Source organism: Halyomorpha halys, unplaced genomic scaffold (assembly GCF_000696795.3).
Source record: "Halyomorpha halys isolate HHAL.00 unplaced genomic scaffold, Hhal_1.1 Scaffold594.1, whole genome shotgun sequence".
NCBI classification, from domain to species: domain Eukaryota; kingdom Metazoa; phylum Arthropoda; class Insecta; order Hemiptera; family Pentatomidae; genus Halyomorpha; species Halyomorpha halys.
In genome coordinates this window covers 509,302-524,851 of record NW_027114174.1, presented here as the reverse complement: position 1 = coordinate 524,851, position 15,550 = coordinate 509,302, and the positions used below count along the sequence as shown (strand labels likewise).

The 15,550-nt window shown below is 28.0% G+C and overlaps 1 protein-coding gene across 2 annotated transcripts; it reads right to left on the bottom strand.

Moving 5' to 3' along the window:
• Positions 1-722: 722 nt before the first annotated feature.
• Mo25 (calcium binding protein Mo25) lies at positions 723-15,460 on the bottom strand. 2 transcript variants are annotated; one of them, XM_014426738.3, is made up of 9 exons: positions 15,302-15,460; positions 14,872-14,986; positions 11,908-12,075; positions 11,017-11,135; positions 9,115-9,283; positions 7,014-7,178; positions 5,552-5,656; positions 4,144-4,330; positions 723-3,353 (listed from the first exon to the last, which is right to left on the bottom strand). In XM_014426738.3, the coding sequence occupies exons 2-8, from the start codon at positions 14,971-14,973 to the stop codon at positions 4,148-4,150; spliced, it is 1,011 nt and encodes a 336-aa protein (XP_014282224.1). In that variant the 5' UTR covers positions 14,974-14,986; positions 15,302-15,460; the 3' UTR covers positions 723-3,353; positions 4,144-4,147. The 2 variants fall into 2 exon arrangements, with proteins under 2 accessions (XP_014282224.1, XP_014282226.1); XM_014426740.3 differs by lacking the exon at positions 723-3,353 and adding an exon at positions 3,364-3,946.
• Positions 15,461-15,550: the final 90 nt, after the last annotated feature.

Sequence of the window (15,550 nt, the reverse complement as noted above, 5' to 3'; positions counted from 1 at the left end):
CGAAAATTTTACTCTATTTCAATACTTTACTTGTAGGCAGTAAAAAATTTATATTTGAAATGATAAATTTGACTGATCCCTGACCATGTACCTAATCATTATTTCCTAAAATATTAACTTACTATTTAGTTAAGCTTCCATCATTTTCAGTAATAAACTTGAATTAACAAAGAATTTTTCCAGTACATTTTTTAACTTAAGTTATTATTCAATCACATTTTAAAGGACAGGAGAATAAACAAATATAATCCAAAAGCTTACACAGTTTTTAAAGGCAAACTTAGACACTTTGAGAGCATGAATTGTAGATTTACCATTTTTCCTTCAAAGCTAAATTTTCTCTACAAGGATTGAATACTCTAAACTGAAAATGGGTATTGCTAGGAAGACTTTATTTGAACTAAAGTATTTGATTGGGAAACACTTACAGTATAAAAAACATTTTTAGCAATTTGCTTTAGATGGACATTATTACTATTATAGTTAAAACATATTAAAAAGTAATAATTAAGGACCTAGTTCAAATATAAGTAATAATTTAACAGTACGTAGTAGTCAATTGTTTCCTCCTTGATATGTAATGTTTTCTCTCACAAGATAGTATTTGGCAAAATATAAAACCAGTTAAAAAAAATTCTCAAATTGTGTTGTTTTAGAGTGTAATAGAAGTTCTAAAGCAGTTTCTGATGCAATTTTAATTTTTAAATGAACTAACAACAAACCAAACAACAAATATTTATTGATTAAAAATACAATATTTACACAATTTCACAGGTTTTAGTTACTGTGAATATTTTCTTTCTTGATGTTTATTTACAAGAAAAAGCAGACATACATAACAGCTAACTAAATTATTAAAATGTGATATATATTATAATAAGCAACAGAATATATACATACATCTAAATAATTACAATTTATTCTACTTTTACTATAACAATTTACATTATTATTTTAATTCATTAAGCCTTGATAAGTATTTGAACGCATCATTTTCCTTCAATAACTGTTTTTTCAAACTGTTAAACAACTAATTATAAGCGATAACTGTTATTAAACATACACAAATCCAAATGCTGTATTAAATAGTTGACCATAGTTTCTATTCAAGAGGTGATTGTAGGGAAGTAGGAGGACAAATTAACATACAGAATTTAGAGTTAGAAACTAAACTAGTAAAAACTATAAAATTTCCAAAATAAATATTTACCATATCCATCAAGAGAGATAGATATGTAATCATTTCATAGATGTAAACAAAGATTAAAATATTGCAAGTAAATGATTTGCACTGTTTTACTGTTAAATTTATCTTCACTGTTATATTGTACAAAGAAAATATAAGATAGGACTAAGCATATTAAAAATAAGAAAAGAAACAGTCAGTAACTTATATCTAGTAGAAAACTGTTGTTAAAATAAATCTTTATACTAACCACTCAGGATCTACTAAATTAACTAACATCTATAGAACGAAAATGATTAAGAAATTATAGGCATAAACCTGGGCAGGAGTACAAGAAAAAAGTCCTTCATCGCCGAAAGAAATGGGCTGAGTTATGAAAAGAAGGATTTTCTAAAGAAATATTATCTTTAATAACAAAAGCTGGTTTTGTCTGTTAGGACCTAAGAAGAATAATAAAGTTAGTTTGGAAAGTGTATAAAAGAAGGCTTTAAGCACTCAAAATATCATACCCACTTCATAAAAAAGTGTAGGGTATGTAATGTATAAACAACTGGGCGAGGAAAGTAAATTACCACTAACAGAATAATAAACACTCAAACATCAATAATATTTGATAGGATGAGAAAATTAATTAGGTATTGAAGATAGTCATCATTTACAGCTAACCCCTTCCTTATACCTGTCTAAAAACACTAGCAAATGTTCCATTAAACGATTCAACTTAATTATTCTTATGAGGCGATCTGTCTCAGGAGAAGGATAATTATATTTCATTTCAATTAATGCAGGCAGTGGAGATACTAAATTAATGCAGGCAGTGGAGATACTTGTGTTTCTGTTGAAAACCACTTAACCTCCTAATTCAGTGGAAACAATCCCTCCATCTGTATTCCATTGAAAATGTATTGCATTTCATTTGTAACATTTTTTAAGGGAAAAAACTGATAATAAAAAAAAAAATGCTTTATACCAACATTTATAAGCTATAGGCATTAATACAAAGTCTAATAATAATGACCATTTAGTTTATGTTTTAAAATATAAAAAATTAAAATTTTATTCCAATAATTTTTTGCTATAAAATATCAAAATTTATACTTTTGATTGTGGTTCATTTTATTTTTGATTTTACATACTATGTTAAATAACAGTCAGCATATAAGAAGCAGAAAAATAAATCATCCTAAGAAACATAAATTATTAGAAAACAATTAAGTTTAAATATTTTTCCGCCTCACTTTACATAAAGTAAACAAATTATATTAGTGTTTCTTAATAATTGCTTACAAGATATCAAAATACATAGTTTACACACAATTTGAAATTGATAACAACAAAGAAAACATAATGGATGATGATGCATATTCAAAATCACATTTATCTGTAGAAAGTGACGAAAAATTTTAAAATGTCAAAGGAGATGAATAAAACCATGTTAAATCATTGATAACCTTAAATACCGTAAACAACCTGACAAAAGATGTAAAACAACACCACATTATTCTATAAAGCTAACAAATACGTAAAAATAATATTTTATTTACCTTTAAGGTATTAATTGTTACAGAACAAAGCTAAAAAATATATATATCAATGTTAACTAACCAATTACTCTATTATAGATCAAACAACATTTTCAGTCATTCTTAAAATATTAATCAGTATTATAACCCAAGTTCACTTTCAAAGCAATATTAACAATAAGCTATGTAATATGTATAAAATATAACTTAGCCTAAATGAATGCCTTCAACTGATGAAAGAAAAATAGTCTAATTTGGTAGTTAAGATTTAAAAATTTAACTCTTACTTTTAGAAAGGAATGTTAAGAAGAATTGTAAGGAACCACTATTTTATATTCATACTAAGGTTTTAAAATTAAAAAAGACAAACATTGTTAAACCTTTAAGATGGCTATTTATTTTTTTTAAAGATGAGAATAACTTTAAACTGAACAGTAACATACTAATTAAAACAATTAAAAATAGACTATTAATTTGCTAAACTGGCTCAGGGAGAATAGAATCTGATCCCTTTAAATTACATAAAACTATTTAGCTCACTCCTTACATCATAGCACTTTCAGGATTCTCTTAAAAAAATGGCTATACACAATACTGTACACATCCTGGTGTATGATGGCCATACTTTTTCAGTTTAGCCTTATCTGCAATAGAAAGGAACTCAATTAACTTTAACAAATTTGATTTGTTATAATACAGGAAATATATTTTAATATAACAGGAAATTAATTGTTTTCCTATGATGTATTAAAATTATTATTTTGATGAAGAACGAATTTTAATAAAAAAAAAGAAAGCATTAAATAAAATAGATAATATTGAATAAACACTAAACCATAACAGTAATACAAGAAATTTAAATCATTTTAATGCAGACATTTTGTAAAATTAATATAAAAAAATAAGAAAATTGTTCATTATATTAATCATTATTAATATTAAATTATAGAACTGGAGCTTGGACAAAAAGACCAGGACGATTAAAGCATATTTTCAACCTAACAGAATGAACCCTCCTGGTATGGTGAAAATGCTCATCTGCCAATCCAGAAGTAGGTGATTTAAATTTTGGGGAGTATTCATCCTTAGGGAAAAATGCTAATTTCGAGTCATTTCAAGCTGATTTTCGCTTATATCTTATCAAACTAAGATTTCTGGAGATAACCAGGAACATTGTTTGCCAATAAAATATGGACAATTTCACCAGAGAGAAGTGAAAACCTTAGTTCCTTGATATCTAAAACATAAAATATGAGTAAATATTTTTAAATCTAAGATATATTTTTTTTTTCATTTTCTGTATAAATACTAAGCTTCCCTATCTTCGTTAGTGGGAAAGCAAAATCAGTTTTGTTTTTTTTTATCAGCATTAGGATACTTTTTATAAATGTACAGCTATATTAATATTTTCTAAATAGTAGTGAAATAACTCACAGGGCTAATGGTCAGGTAGTGGTTTCAGTTCTCTTATCTGTTTAATCAGGTAAGCTTTTTCATCATTAAATTGTTCATCTTCAGATCGGTCTGTATGAAACTTTGTTAAAAATTCTACCAATTTGTCCTGGTTGCGCAGGAGGATGTCCAAAATAGGTTTGGGTTTGTTTGGATTTGCTACAAACACCTGAAAAGCAATCATAATACAATTAATGTTTGCTGAAAACACCTAATTTATGGCCTTAACTGCAAATAAAACAACACAAAAAATTAATGAATAATAAAATGAACATCAAAACAACAAATATATATATATATATATTGACTATATACTATAAAGTCATTTTTTTTGGGGGGGGAGGTGAAAAATTGGAACATAATGTGTTATTATTATTGTGTTTACTATTACTCTTACGTATAAATGTAGATAATATAATAATAATGATACTGAACACATATTGAAAAGAAATATGTAACAATAAAAATGAAATAAAAAATTTTAAAAAAATAATTAACTATTTTGCTATTGCAATATTTCTTTCTCCACTCTTTCACCTAGCTTTAGCAAATAGATCTAGATTTGGGATATATCTAGGAATCTTAACTGTGTTTTGCATAAATGCACATGCATTTTGAGTTTGCAGAACATAATTTAATTATTCTAAAAAATCTTAACTTGTAAACTCATAAATAAAACAGGTAATCTCTGTCTTATATTCACAAGAATATTATTTTAAAATCAACGTTAATTTCTTCTCATAATTTTAACAGTTAATTTTTGAGTATATAGATGCACAAATAATGTATGTTTTAATGCATTGGTTTTCACTACTTTGGCATTATAAAATAAATACATTTTGTAAAAATGTGATATATTTTTGATAATCATAATAAATATTTTTGATTTCTTAATTTTTAGTCTTTTTTATTTATCTACACTATAAATTAATATTTATTATTATTTCCTATACAATCTGAGAGATTAATTTCACCTGATCATTTCCTCTATATATTTTTTATGTGAATTATCCATGTTACTTTAATACTATAATAATCACTGTAAATGAAAAATTCAGTTTGTTAATTTTTTGCTTAAGCCTAAGCAGAACTTCAATTTTTAATCTCACATATGAGGTATGCCCAAACGTGATGTTAGTATTGTCCCCAACCGACAGTTAAAGAAAGAATAAGAACTTCCTTTTTTTTTCTTCAATCAATTAAAGCCCTAACATCTTCCTATATATTAGACCTCCTTTCCTTCAGTTATCTTGGTAAATTATGTTTTATATAATTTTCTTAATACATGATAGAAAAGATAATCTCCTTTTTTCCAATTTATTTTATACTAATGAATCACACATATTGTCAGACAACTTGTACATAACCTTTTAAATAAGATAATACTAACCTTAAAAACATGAAAAGCTTCAAATTGTATATTCCTAGATTTTTCTTTTAGCATATTCATCATGAGTTTGAGATTATCTGGATTGGAGATATATCTAGTCATAACCTGAAAATAAACAAGTAATTTAAAAGTTAATATATTAATATAGGAGGGATAATTTTTTTTTTTAAGTTGTGAATAACTATCTTATAGTTAAAAAATATAACCATAGCTTTAACTTATCCTAGCTTTCTTATCTAACCCTATCTGTCCTTTAGAATACTTCTTTCTTCCTATATCAACTAAAAGACGCTGGTGGGTATAGTTGACTTCCGTGAATATTAAAACTTAGTGTAGGAATGGCCTAACTTTAACACCCGGACAAAACTCAATAATCTTCAGAAAATAGGTTAATTTATAATCTTTTCTGTATATTTATAAAGACAAATTACAAGTACCTTTCCGATATTCATATATCTACATGCACAAATGTATGAAAATGTATCTGGAGAGGGCCATAACGAGCCAGTGGAAGGTAGCTGATAACAATACAAAGTTTCCAGTTTTAATAAAAGTCAATTTCAAAAACAACTTAATTATGTGTTTAAATAGCTATGCAACTACATTACATCCCTTGAGTTACTGTTATGTTCGTAGTTAGTTTTATTTTTTTTAATTTATTAATTTTTTAAGTACTGATAATTTATATTTTATTAAATATGATCATGAACTCAAACTTGATAAAAAACATTTTTAGGACTCAAATTATTTCAAAGCATTCACAAATCACTAATTAACTTCAGTCATCGAAATTAAAAAACAGCAAGCTATTTGCTCAAAAAATTGGTAAATACTTGCAAATGGACATACTAAACACATTTAACACAATATCTTTACTTTATTCTGAGCTTAAATAATTTCAAAACATTCACATGATCTCACTGAGAAATCAGATATTAAACTCGATAATCGAAATGAGCTATTATTCGTTGAAAAAAAAATATTTTCTTGAAAATTAACTGACTATGAAAATTTTTTTTTCAGTGTATCTAAATCAGCATATATAATCAAATTTAGCTTTATCACTATTATTACTCTGCTCTTTTAATTTACATATAATGGCAGTAATATTTTTATATTAGTGTAAAGTTTTTGTTTTCAGTAAAGTGAATTGACATTATTATGGATTATTTCTATAGGAAGTTTGGTGAGTCAATTCTTAAAACAATTTTCTTTTGAGGTTAATGACTTCCAATTTAATGAAATTTCTTTATTAAAATTATCACCACATGGTATAACGTTTCGGGACCACTGTCCCATATTCATGCATCTTTAACCTCATAATTTCTTCTAAGAAATCATGTCACAAATTGTGATTGCAACTTTAATTTATTCTTAGGGTACTGCAAATTGTATTTAAATAATTTTTATGATTTAGAAGATCTCTATTCAGAAAGCAATAAAAATGGATATGGTTACGTACAGTAAAATTATGCCTGTCTAAAAGAAGTTCCCCAAGAAGTTTTAGTGACTGCCGCCTGGTAACATAGTTTTCTGAATTCAACAAACGTTGATAGTGAGAGAACACTTTGTCATAATTCATTTCAAGAAAATCAGCACACAGCATTTTATGTCGTGTTAGCAACTCCTGAAATAATAAATTAAAATTGAAAGAAGAGGTAAAACTGCAACAAATAAATACTAAAGTCAGTTTCATATATAAATTTACATCATTTTATCAAAAAATTACATTAAACACAAAAATTATTAATTCTTAATCATATAAACAATTTTTATATCTTGTCCATTGTGCCAATACCACTCAACCTGCCAGAACACGCAATTGAAAATAAAACTGGGTGTGTGGAATGACCTGAGAGTCATGGACTTTAATTCAAAAAATACACTTTCTTGTGCTCTATCCCTTACTTCCCACATGAGGGTCAATTGTAAAGGCTTAATCCTGTGACTCGTAGCTAGTTTAGAGAAATGATTCCTTGATTGTACGTTCTTTTACCTATCTTTAATTTAACAGTCAATTTGTTTGGTTTGACCCTCTCTAGATAGAAAGGGGTTTTCTTTCATTGCCAGAAGTCAATAATTTTATTTTTTTTTTTCTATAAGCTACAAAATAATCTAAATATGTTTTATGTTCCTCTCCACAATTGCCTCATCCAATTTCTCATCAACCTCACAATCCATAATAGAGAGACCATCTTCTTTGGATTAAACAGAGCACTTTGTATTTCTTTGACATTGCTAGGATTCTCAAAATCATACATCCATCTTTCATCAGCCATTTTCAGGGAAAACCTGAAGTAAACAACTAGAACTCGCATCAACCTCTTGAGGCTCTTTTATAGGATTTATAAGATTTCAAAGGTATAAGTATTCAAAGAGAGAATATATATTTCAAATTAAATACAGTAGCTACTTATAATTGATGAATAAACAATAATAAGGATGATTACCTGAGAATGCACTAGAAACTATCAGGTTTTTTCTTAACAGTGCAGCATGAGTAACATAAATAAATCTTAAAAATTAATTGAGGGTGAATGATGGTAAGAGGTAGAGGCATCGGTGATCTCCAATGCTTCATTACCCAAAAACTTTTAGAACAATAGGTCATTGTTATAATTTAAGAGAATCTGACAGGTTAAGAAGTAAGAATTCTCATACTTTGGAAGGGAGGGAGGGATGGTCTACAGGAGGATATTTCAGACATGTAAACCTCTTAAAATTTACTACTTACGTTTAAGTAATCCAAAAGCCCAATGATAAAATCAGTGGATACAGTTTGCCACTGGGTCTACTCTAATATATCACCTACATCAAAAATTCAATCAAACCTCCCAGTTATGCTGACTGGAGACTGCGGAGAATAGTGAAATGTGCACTTTTTGAGTTTCTTATACCAAATATTTAAATTTCCATACACTAAGACTTTTGACATGATGAAGCATCAACGTTTAGTTAAGTTTCAATCTAAACTAGGTTTTAAAATCTATCGATTATGTGCTGTTTGGGACCCTTTGATTAAAAAAATTAATTGTGATAAGTCTATTAAAACTGTGGCCTTGTACCTTTAAGATTAATAAAAATATAAAAGGTTAACCTTTCTTATCTTATATTGAAGTTAATTACCAATATCTAGTCAAGAAATTATGCCATGTCATTCGTTTGTATGTTTATTGAACCAATAGAATTACTTTTAACATAGTGAAGCTTATTTTTTACATAATCTACCTTTATCTCTAAATTTCATAAAATCAGTTTCAGTCTAATTAAATTATAGCATAAACAAAACTATAATTTAAAAATATGTGGAAGTACATTAAACAGTAATGAAATATAATTGCATTAGTATATATTTTTCTAATAGTTATAGATAATAACTAATTAAAAGAACAAAAAACCACACGACCCTTCAGAAAGGAAGATATAGAAAACAAGACTTCAGGTAAAGATTCAATGATATACTTTTTAATTGATTGAACTATCATCAAAGAAGATTAATAAGACATGTTTACTAAACACCACTATCAATTGAATTAAAACTATTTCATCAATGGCAATTATACCTTAAATGTAGAGAAAGCGTCTGATGCAATATCAAATGTTGACACTTCAACGTATCTAAAGAAATTGAAAAAATCCTCTGAGTGGAGCATAATCTTGGCAAGAGCTTCATATCTAGCACACTCGCGCAGCATGGTTCCACAATTCAGAGCAATATCCTGATGTTCATAACTAAAATAAACATGAAAAAAAGATAAATACTCAATTGTTACTGTAGCAAAAATATGAAATAAAATAAACTGCAAATATATCATACAATTTATCTAACATAATATAATGAAATAACAATCAAAGTCAAATTAAATAAACATAAAAACAGTTGTTCAAAGCCCCTTTGAAGAGACAAGGTTCTATTGCTGCCTTTAGGTACATAAAGACGTAGAATGGTCAGACATGTTAACTTCCTCAAAATCTATTTTTATTTTACTGGTCTTGGCTGCTAGTTTATCTCTCATGCAGCTACTCACTTAACAATTTTGAAATTTCTTCTTACAACCCCCGGGAACTTATGTCTCCAGGTTCATATGTAGTGATGTTACTTACTACCCTACTGAGAAAACTAACTAAATATTGTTACCACTAAAAATTATCAACAAACTAGAGAAAATTACTGAACCAGGAATTAGGTTTAATCCCTTTCCTTTTGATGACCAATACTTTAATTTCAGCAAATAAACATAAGACTGAATTATAATAATTTACATACCTTAGGAAGGTAAAAGCTATCAAATATTTGGGCGAGTATAACATGAAAAATATGCCACATAGGATATTCAAGACTTAATTGACTTCCGAATTTTTTCAAGTTTTGATAATTTAGCAATGAAACTTCCATAACTAGTTATGTTGAGTGAAATCAAATTTGTAACCTATTCTAATTTTTCTTCAGCTCACTTAACTATGCAATTTCCAAAAAAAAAAAACGAATTATTTTCAATGAAGTATTCTCATAGAAAATATAATTTTCCAAATTTTCTATATCAGTGATTTTTCTGATCCAATAAATAACCAAAAACTACAACCTATTTTAACGGTTTTGACAATTACATAAAATTTTTACAGGAAATCAAACCAAAGTAAATGTCAACATTGAGAATTAAATTTTCCATTAGAATATACATAAATATCATAACTTATGCTATCTTCATGACAGACATATGAGGATACTGACCAGCCACATTGTCAAATGATACCTGGCTGGATAATCAAATATAGGAGGCACAGAAAGTAATGTCTTTTTTGCACATGTCATTATTAGAATTTCATTTATCAGCTCTTCATGTAAATCAAAGGTTATAGTGACTTGATTAGCTGTAAATAATTAATTTTTTTTTTAATTATGGGTGAAATGGCTAACCTAATACCGGCATTGCTTGCTTTTTGAGTTATGCAAGGGTAGTAAAACAACAGTTGCTACCAAATGTATTGGATGTTCATAAATACCAAAAGTAGTTTTCCAAGTTCTACCAGGAAGACAGTTTTTAGTGAAAACTATTTGTAATATTTCCCATTGAAAACCTCTTACTCATAAAAACAGGGAGTGAGAACAATGTTAGCAACATTCACACTGGAATATTTGTAAAAGTAAATTCTGACTATCAATAGTGCAATAAAGAGACAAGATATAACGAGATGAACATGTAATGTTAACACCTAAAACATAAATTTTGTTATAATTACAGAATGTTTACAATTAAAGAGAACCACACTTGATCTCAACCAATAATTTCCTCTCACCTGCAAAAAGAATTTTTAGGCTTGATAACAAAATATAAATTAAGAAGTGATCAAACAGAGAAGATATATTAAAGAGATTCAATAAAGAATTATTGACACCCTCTTAGTTAAAGCAGATAATGCTTACAAAGATACTCATCAGAAAAAAAGGAACAATGTTTGTTCACCCATTCATGAGCGTGAAGAGTATTTCAGGTTTAGTGCAGATATACTCGACTGTTGGTGACCGGGTGCCAATCTGCCTTCGGAGGATATTGTTGAAAACTTGGGCCACATCTTTCTTTCCCTAAAATTAATAGAAAAATAATGATACTAACTAATTAAATAAATTGACCATATATGTAAAACAGTACAGTAAATTATCATTATGATTTAACCATGGCTCAGAAATAGAGGAAACTACATCCTTTTTTACCAATTCAGGAATTTTAAAGATTATATGGGATGAATTTTGTGATGTGAGATGATATGAAAGTGGTAGGGGGGAGGGAACAACACTGGTCAATTCTAGCAGGAAAATGTTTATATCTAGATAGGAGAGCAAGAGGTTAGAGCTGTCCTGGTCCAATTGAGTTATCTCATAGTCTCCTATTACAATATAAAAATTTTTCCTGCTAGAATTGACTTAGAAAATGGCTGTTCTATTCTAATTATTATTACCTTGTAACTAATATTTTCTACAATAAGTTATAAAAGGAACGCATGAACATCATAAATAAGATTTTAAACATTATTTCAATTCCAGAAGTTTCACTTCTGTCGGCCTGTACCAACACTGCCACAAATTTTTTTAAAATTTAATTTCATTTTATAGAAAACATCCCAAAAAAAAAATGGCCATTAAATACAACTAATTTTTTAATTTTTCACAAGAGGAAGTCTGGAATCGCTAACAGAAAACATCTTATACAAAAACAGATTAATTAAAATTAATTTAATCAGCTACTAAAATGAAGAAAAAATTATTGTAAATAGAAAACGACATCAAACTTATGAGATGAGAATAAACAATTTCATTATAATGGTATTATTACTACTAATTGAAAACTTAAACTTACCTCAAATTCTATCCTATTTAGATTCTGAATTAACATTAGAAGAAGATTGCTGTTATAAAGTTCCTGAGCAAGTTGGGCAACAATAATGTCTGTTTGTGGTTCTGTATCAGAAGTTCCATAAAGCATGTTCTTTATCAAGACTAAATTTTTACTAACATCTTCCTGGGCCTGAAATGCAGAAAATTAAATATTAATTACCATCAAAATTAATACTTACCTTAAATTAGTATTAATAAATAGTAAACTAAGTAAGGACATCATCAAACTGAATTTCAACCTAATAATTGGAATGTTTTATTCATCAAATGTCCTTTCCCTTATTTACCAGGTATTAAGGTTTGGCTAGCTTAGACCATCTTCACCACTTTTTTTATTAATTAATTTTTTTTTGAGATAAGAATTTTAACAGAGCTTAATTTTTAATGTTTTTTTATTTTTTACAATAATCTGTAATTGTGTTTATCCAATTCTGAACCCAGGTCATCTAGGGTTGGTATTATAACTAGCTAATACATATATGAACAGGTGTATATATTTATGGCATTCAACAATAAAAATATTCCTTTATTCTGCCAAATTCTCTGACTATTTCTCACCTTTCCAGGTTCGGTAAAAGCCCTGCATCATAGTCTGGTTTTGATCTTATCAAACTAATAGCTAAACAACTTTAAAACCTGTCAGCTCTCAACTCCCCTCGGGTATCCACCTTGAACCTAAGTTTATTCACCTACTTAAGCGATTCTTGCTTTGACAACTTTGGTACTTAAGAGATAGCAACAATATTTAGTCTACAAAAAATTTCAATCAGTTGAGGAATAATATCTCAAACTTGATTAATGATACTGACAAAAAGAATTAAAATAGTAAAATAAAATAGTATATTTCTACTCTTTGAGTTTTTTTTTTTTTTTTTGACCGCACCTGGACCATATTCCTTTCAAAAAGAATTAAGGTTAGAACAGTTCCTTTAGGGGTTCTGTTCCGGGTTCAGAGTTCTGTTACATAATTTCATTATGTAAGAAGTGGACCCATAATTTCCACTTCTACAACTATTTCAGGGCTAGCAATGGTTATAACTTGTCTTTTTTAGGTCATCATAAACATTTTTCTAAGTAAAGCAGACAAATATTAAGTGATACGCAGTACAGCAACTTACAGCGTTTTATAATAGATCAATCACCTTTCTAAATAAGTCATTTTAAGTACTCCTTCATCATTTATAAACACTCACTAATTATGTATCAAACCTATTCCATCCCTTTGTGAAGGAGAGAACAAAAAACAACCTTTCATAGGTTCTTCATTCTTCAAGTTTATAAGTCAAGTGAGTCTTCCTTTTAGGAGATTAAGCCAAATTAGTTGTTGAATTGCGGGAAGATGAGGAAAACATAATAAACCATAAAGTAGTAAGAAAAATCCTGTAAAATAATATAAACAGTATACCATCAAGTAATCAAACATCAGACTTCAGCAGTATCTACCAGTACAATCATATGTAAATCCTCAGTTGCAGAAGACATATGATTTTCTTCAAAGGAGGATCAATGCTAAATCTGAGGTTCAATAACTTTTCTGTCCTGGTCCCACAACCTTTTTACACTATGCTGAACAGTTAGGACTATGGGCTTTCGGGGGTTTCATAACCCCCTCCATTCTTATCCCATCAGGAACTTTTATTCATTTTTCATGCAAATTCAAACTTCACATGATTTTAATATGGTTCAACAGTGTTCTAGGAAATCAGTCCTTCCTAAAAGTCAACTAAAATTTGACTTCTAAGAAGGGTAGATGAATCTGTGACTATTATTAGAGGCTGCAACAATATTATTATTCCAACCAATGAATTACCTACCCATTTGATATCATTGTCATTTTCTGGATCCTGCTATATGATAAAAAGCTTTCATGATTTTATTGCTAATTATAAATTAATAAGCAATCGTAAAATAATTAAACAAAAATATTTGATAATATTTTGAATATTGAGATTTAGCTCTTGATAAGATTTGTAGATCAATGTGTTCAATGAATTACAGGTAATATAAAGCCTTTTCGAAGGCAGCTGGTCAAGTTACAGATGCCGACAATAATAATGATTCTAAATAAGTGAAGGTTTGGTTAAATGATACCAATGATGATAAAATATCATTTAAGAAACTTTTTTTGAACGATGTATCCTTTCACTAATTATAGAAGAATTTCTTTAATCAGGTGATAATAATGCTACCGTAATTTGTATCTTTCATAACAGTAAATAAGATTCAAACAACTATATCCAAAGCATATATAAAAACCTATATCCAAAACATGTGTAAACAACTATATCCAAAGCATATATAAAAAACTATATCCAAAACATGTGTAAGCAACTATATCCAAAGCATCTGTAACAATAAATCCTAGAGATTTAATCAGATAATAATCAAGTCCTATTGTCCACTCTAGATGATTCAGAGACAAAATATCAATAATAGAGCGTAAAACCATGTTCAAATACATACTATAAGCATCAAATGGAAGAAGGAAATCTACAACAAATACACACAGGACTTTAACTATTAAAATCATACAAACAAATATTAATGTCTCGACTTCATGTTTGGTCAATATGATAGAACTGTTTTAAAATTATAAGAATTTCAGACACAGGCCTAACAAAATTAATTAAACATAGAATAGACTTCACAAATTGAAAAATGTATAAATCCAATACCTTAGATTTAAAACGGATTTATGAGCAACACAAATTTATGAGTGAATAACTTTTAAAACAATTTAATTTCATTAAATGATAAAAGCTAGTTGAATTATACTGATTAAATGGTTTTAGTTAATCTAATTTAAACTAATAAGGAAACAACTGATAAAAGACCACTAAATCAAGAATCTTGATCAAACTATCTCGATTAATAAGTAATATACAGATGTACAAGATTATTTAAATGTTTCAAGAAAAAAAAGTACCTTCTCAACTTTCTTATCTCCTCTTTCAAGGGCATTCACAGCTTCTTTAAGGGCCTTTACTACTTCAGCAGGGCTCTTCTGTGATTTTCCAAATAATGGCATTTTTAATGAAACACTGAAAGTCAACAAACATTCAATACATTATTTACACCAATTAAGTTAAATAAACAAAAAAATTACACTAAAGAAAACATAAAAAACAAAGAGGTTTCATAACCTTCTAATCATAACTATAAAACTTCCTCTAAAGAGATGGTAAAATTTGTTTGTGACCTTTCAAAATTTTACAACTTAAGAGATTTTAGTGAACATACTACACATTAAAAACAAATATAAATATATATGACATCTCCATTAAAGTAGGTACAAATAAGGATAGGAAAAAACAAGTATTGTACTGCTTTTAAGGTAATATAATTTATCTACTAACGTCAATTAGCTTGGAAGCTACACGAAACTTAGATGATATTCCTTAATATCGAATCGAGTCGGCCGATCAGAAGAAATTACTTATTTTTGATAAGTTATGGCATTCTTAGTCCTATACACTTTTAATACCAACGACCATACAATACAGACGAATTCAAAAGCTACATGATAAAACAAGTTTTTATATAACAAATAATAATTAAAGAAACTATAAATAAATAAAATAGGATGCATATTTTAACCATGAAAT

Bases quoted from the DNA above. Each gene is read 5' to 3' on its own strand.
- Mo25 (XM_014426738.3), bottom strand. From the start codon at position 14,973: ATGCCATTATTTGGAAAATCACAGAAGAGCCCTGCTGAAGTAGTAAAG. The intron at 9,284-11,016 runs GTGAACAAACAT...TGTTTATTTTAG, and splicing joins CTCTTCACGCTCATGAATGG to TTATGAACATCAGGATATTG. The intron at 4,331-5,551 runs GTTAGTATTATC...ATTGCTTTTCAG, and splicing joins AAGCTTTTCATGTTTTTAAG to GTGTTTGTAGCAAATCCAAA.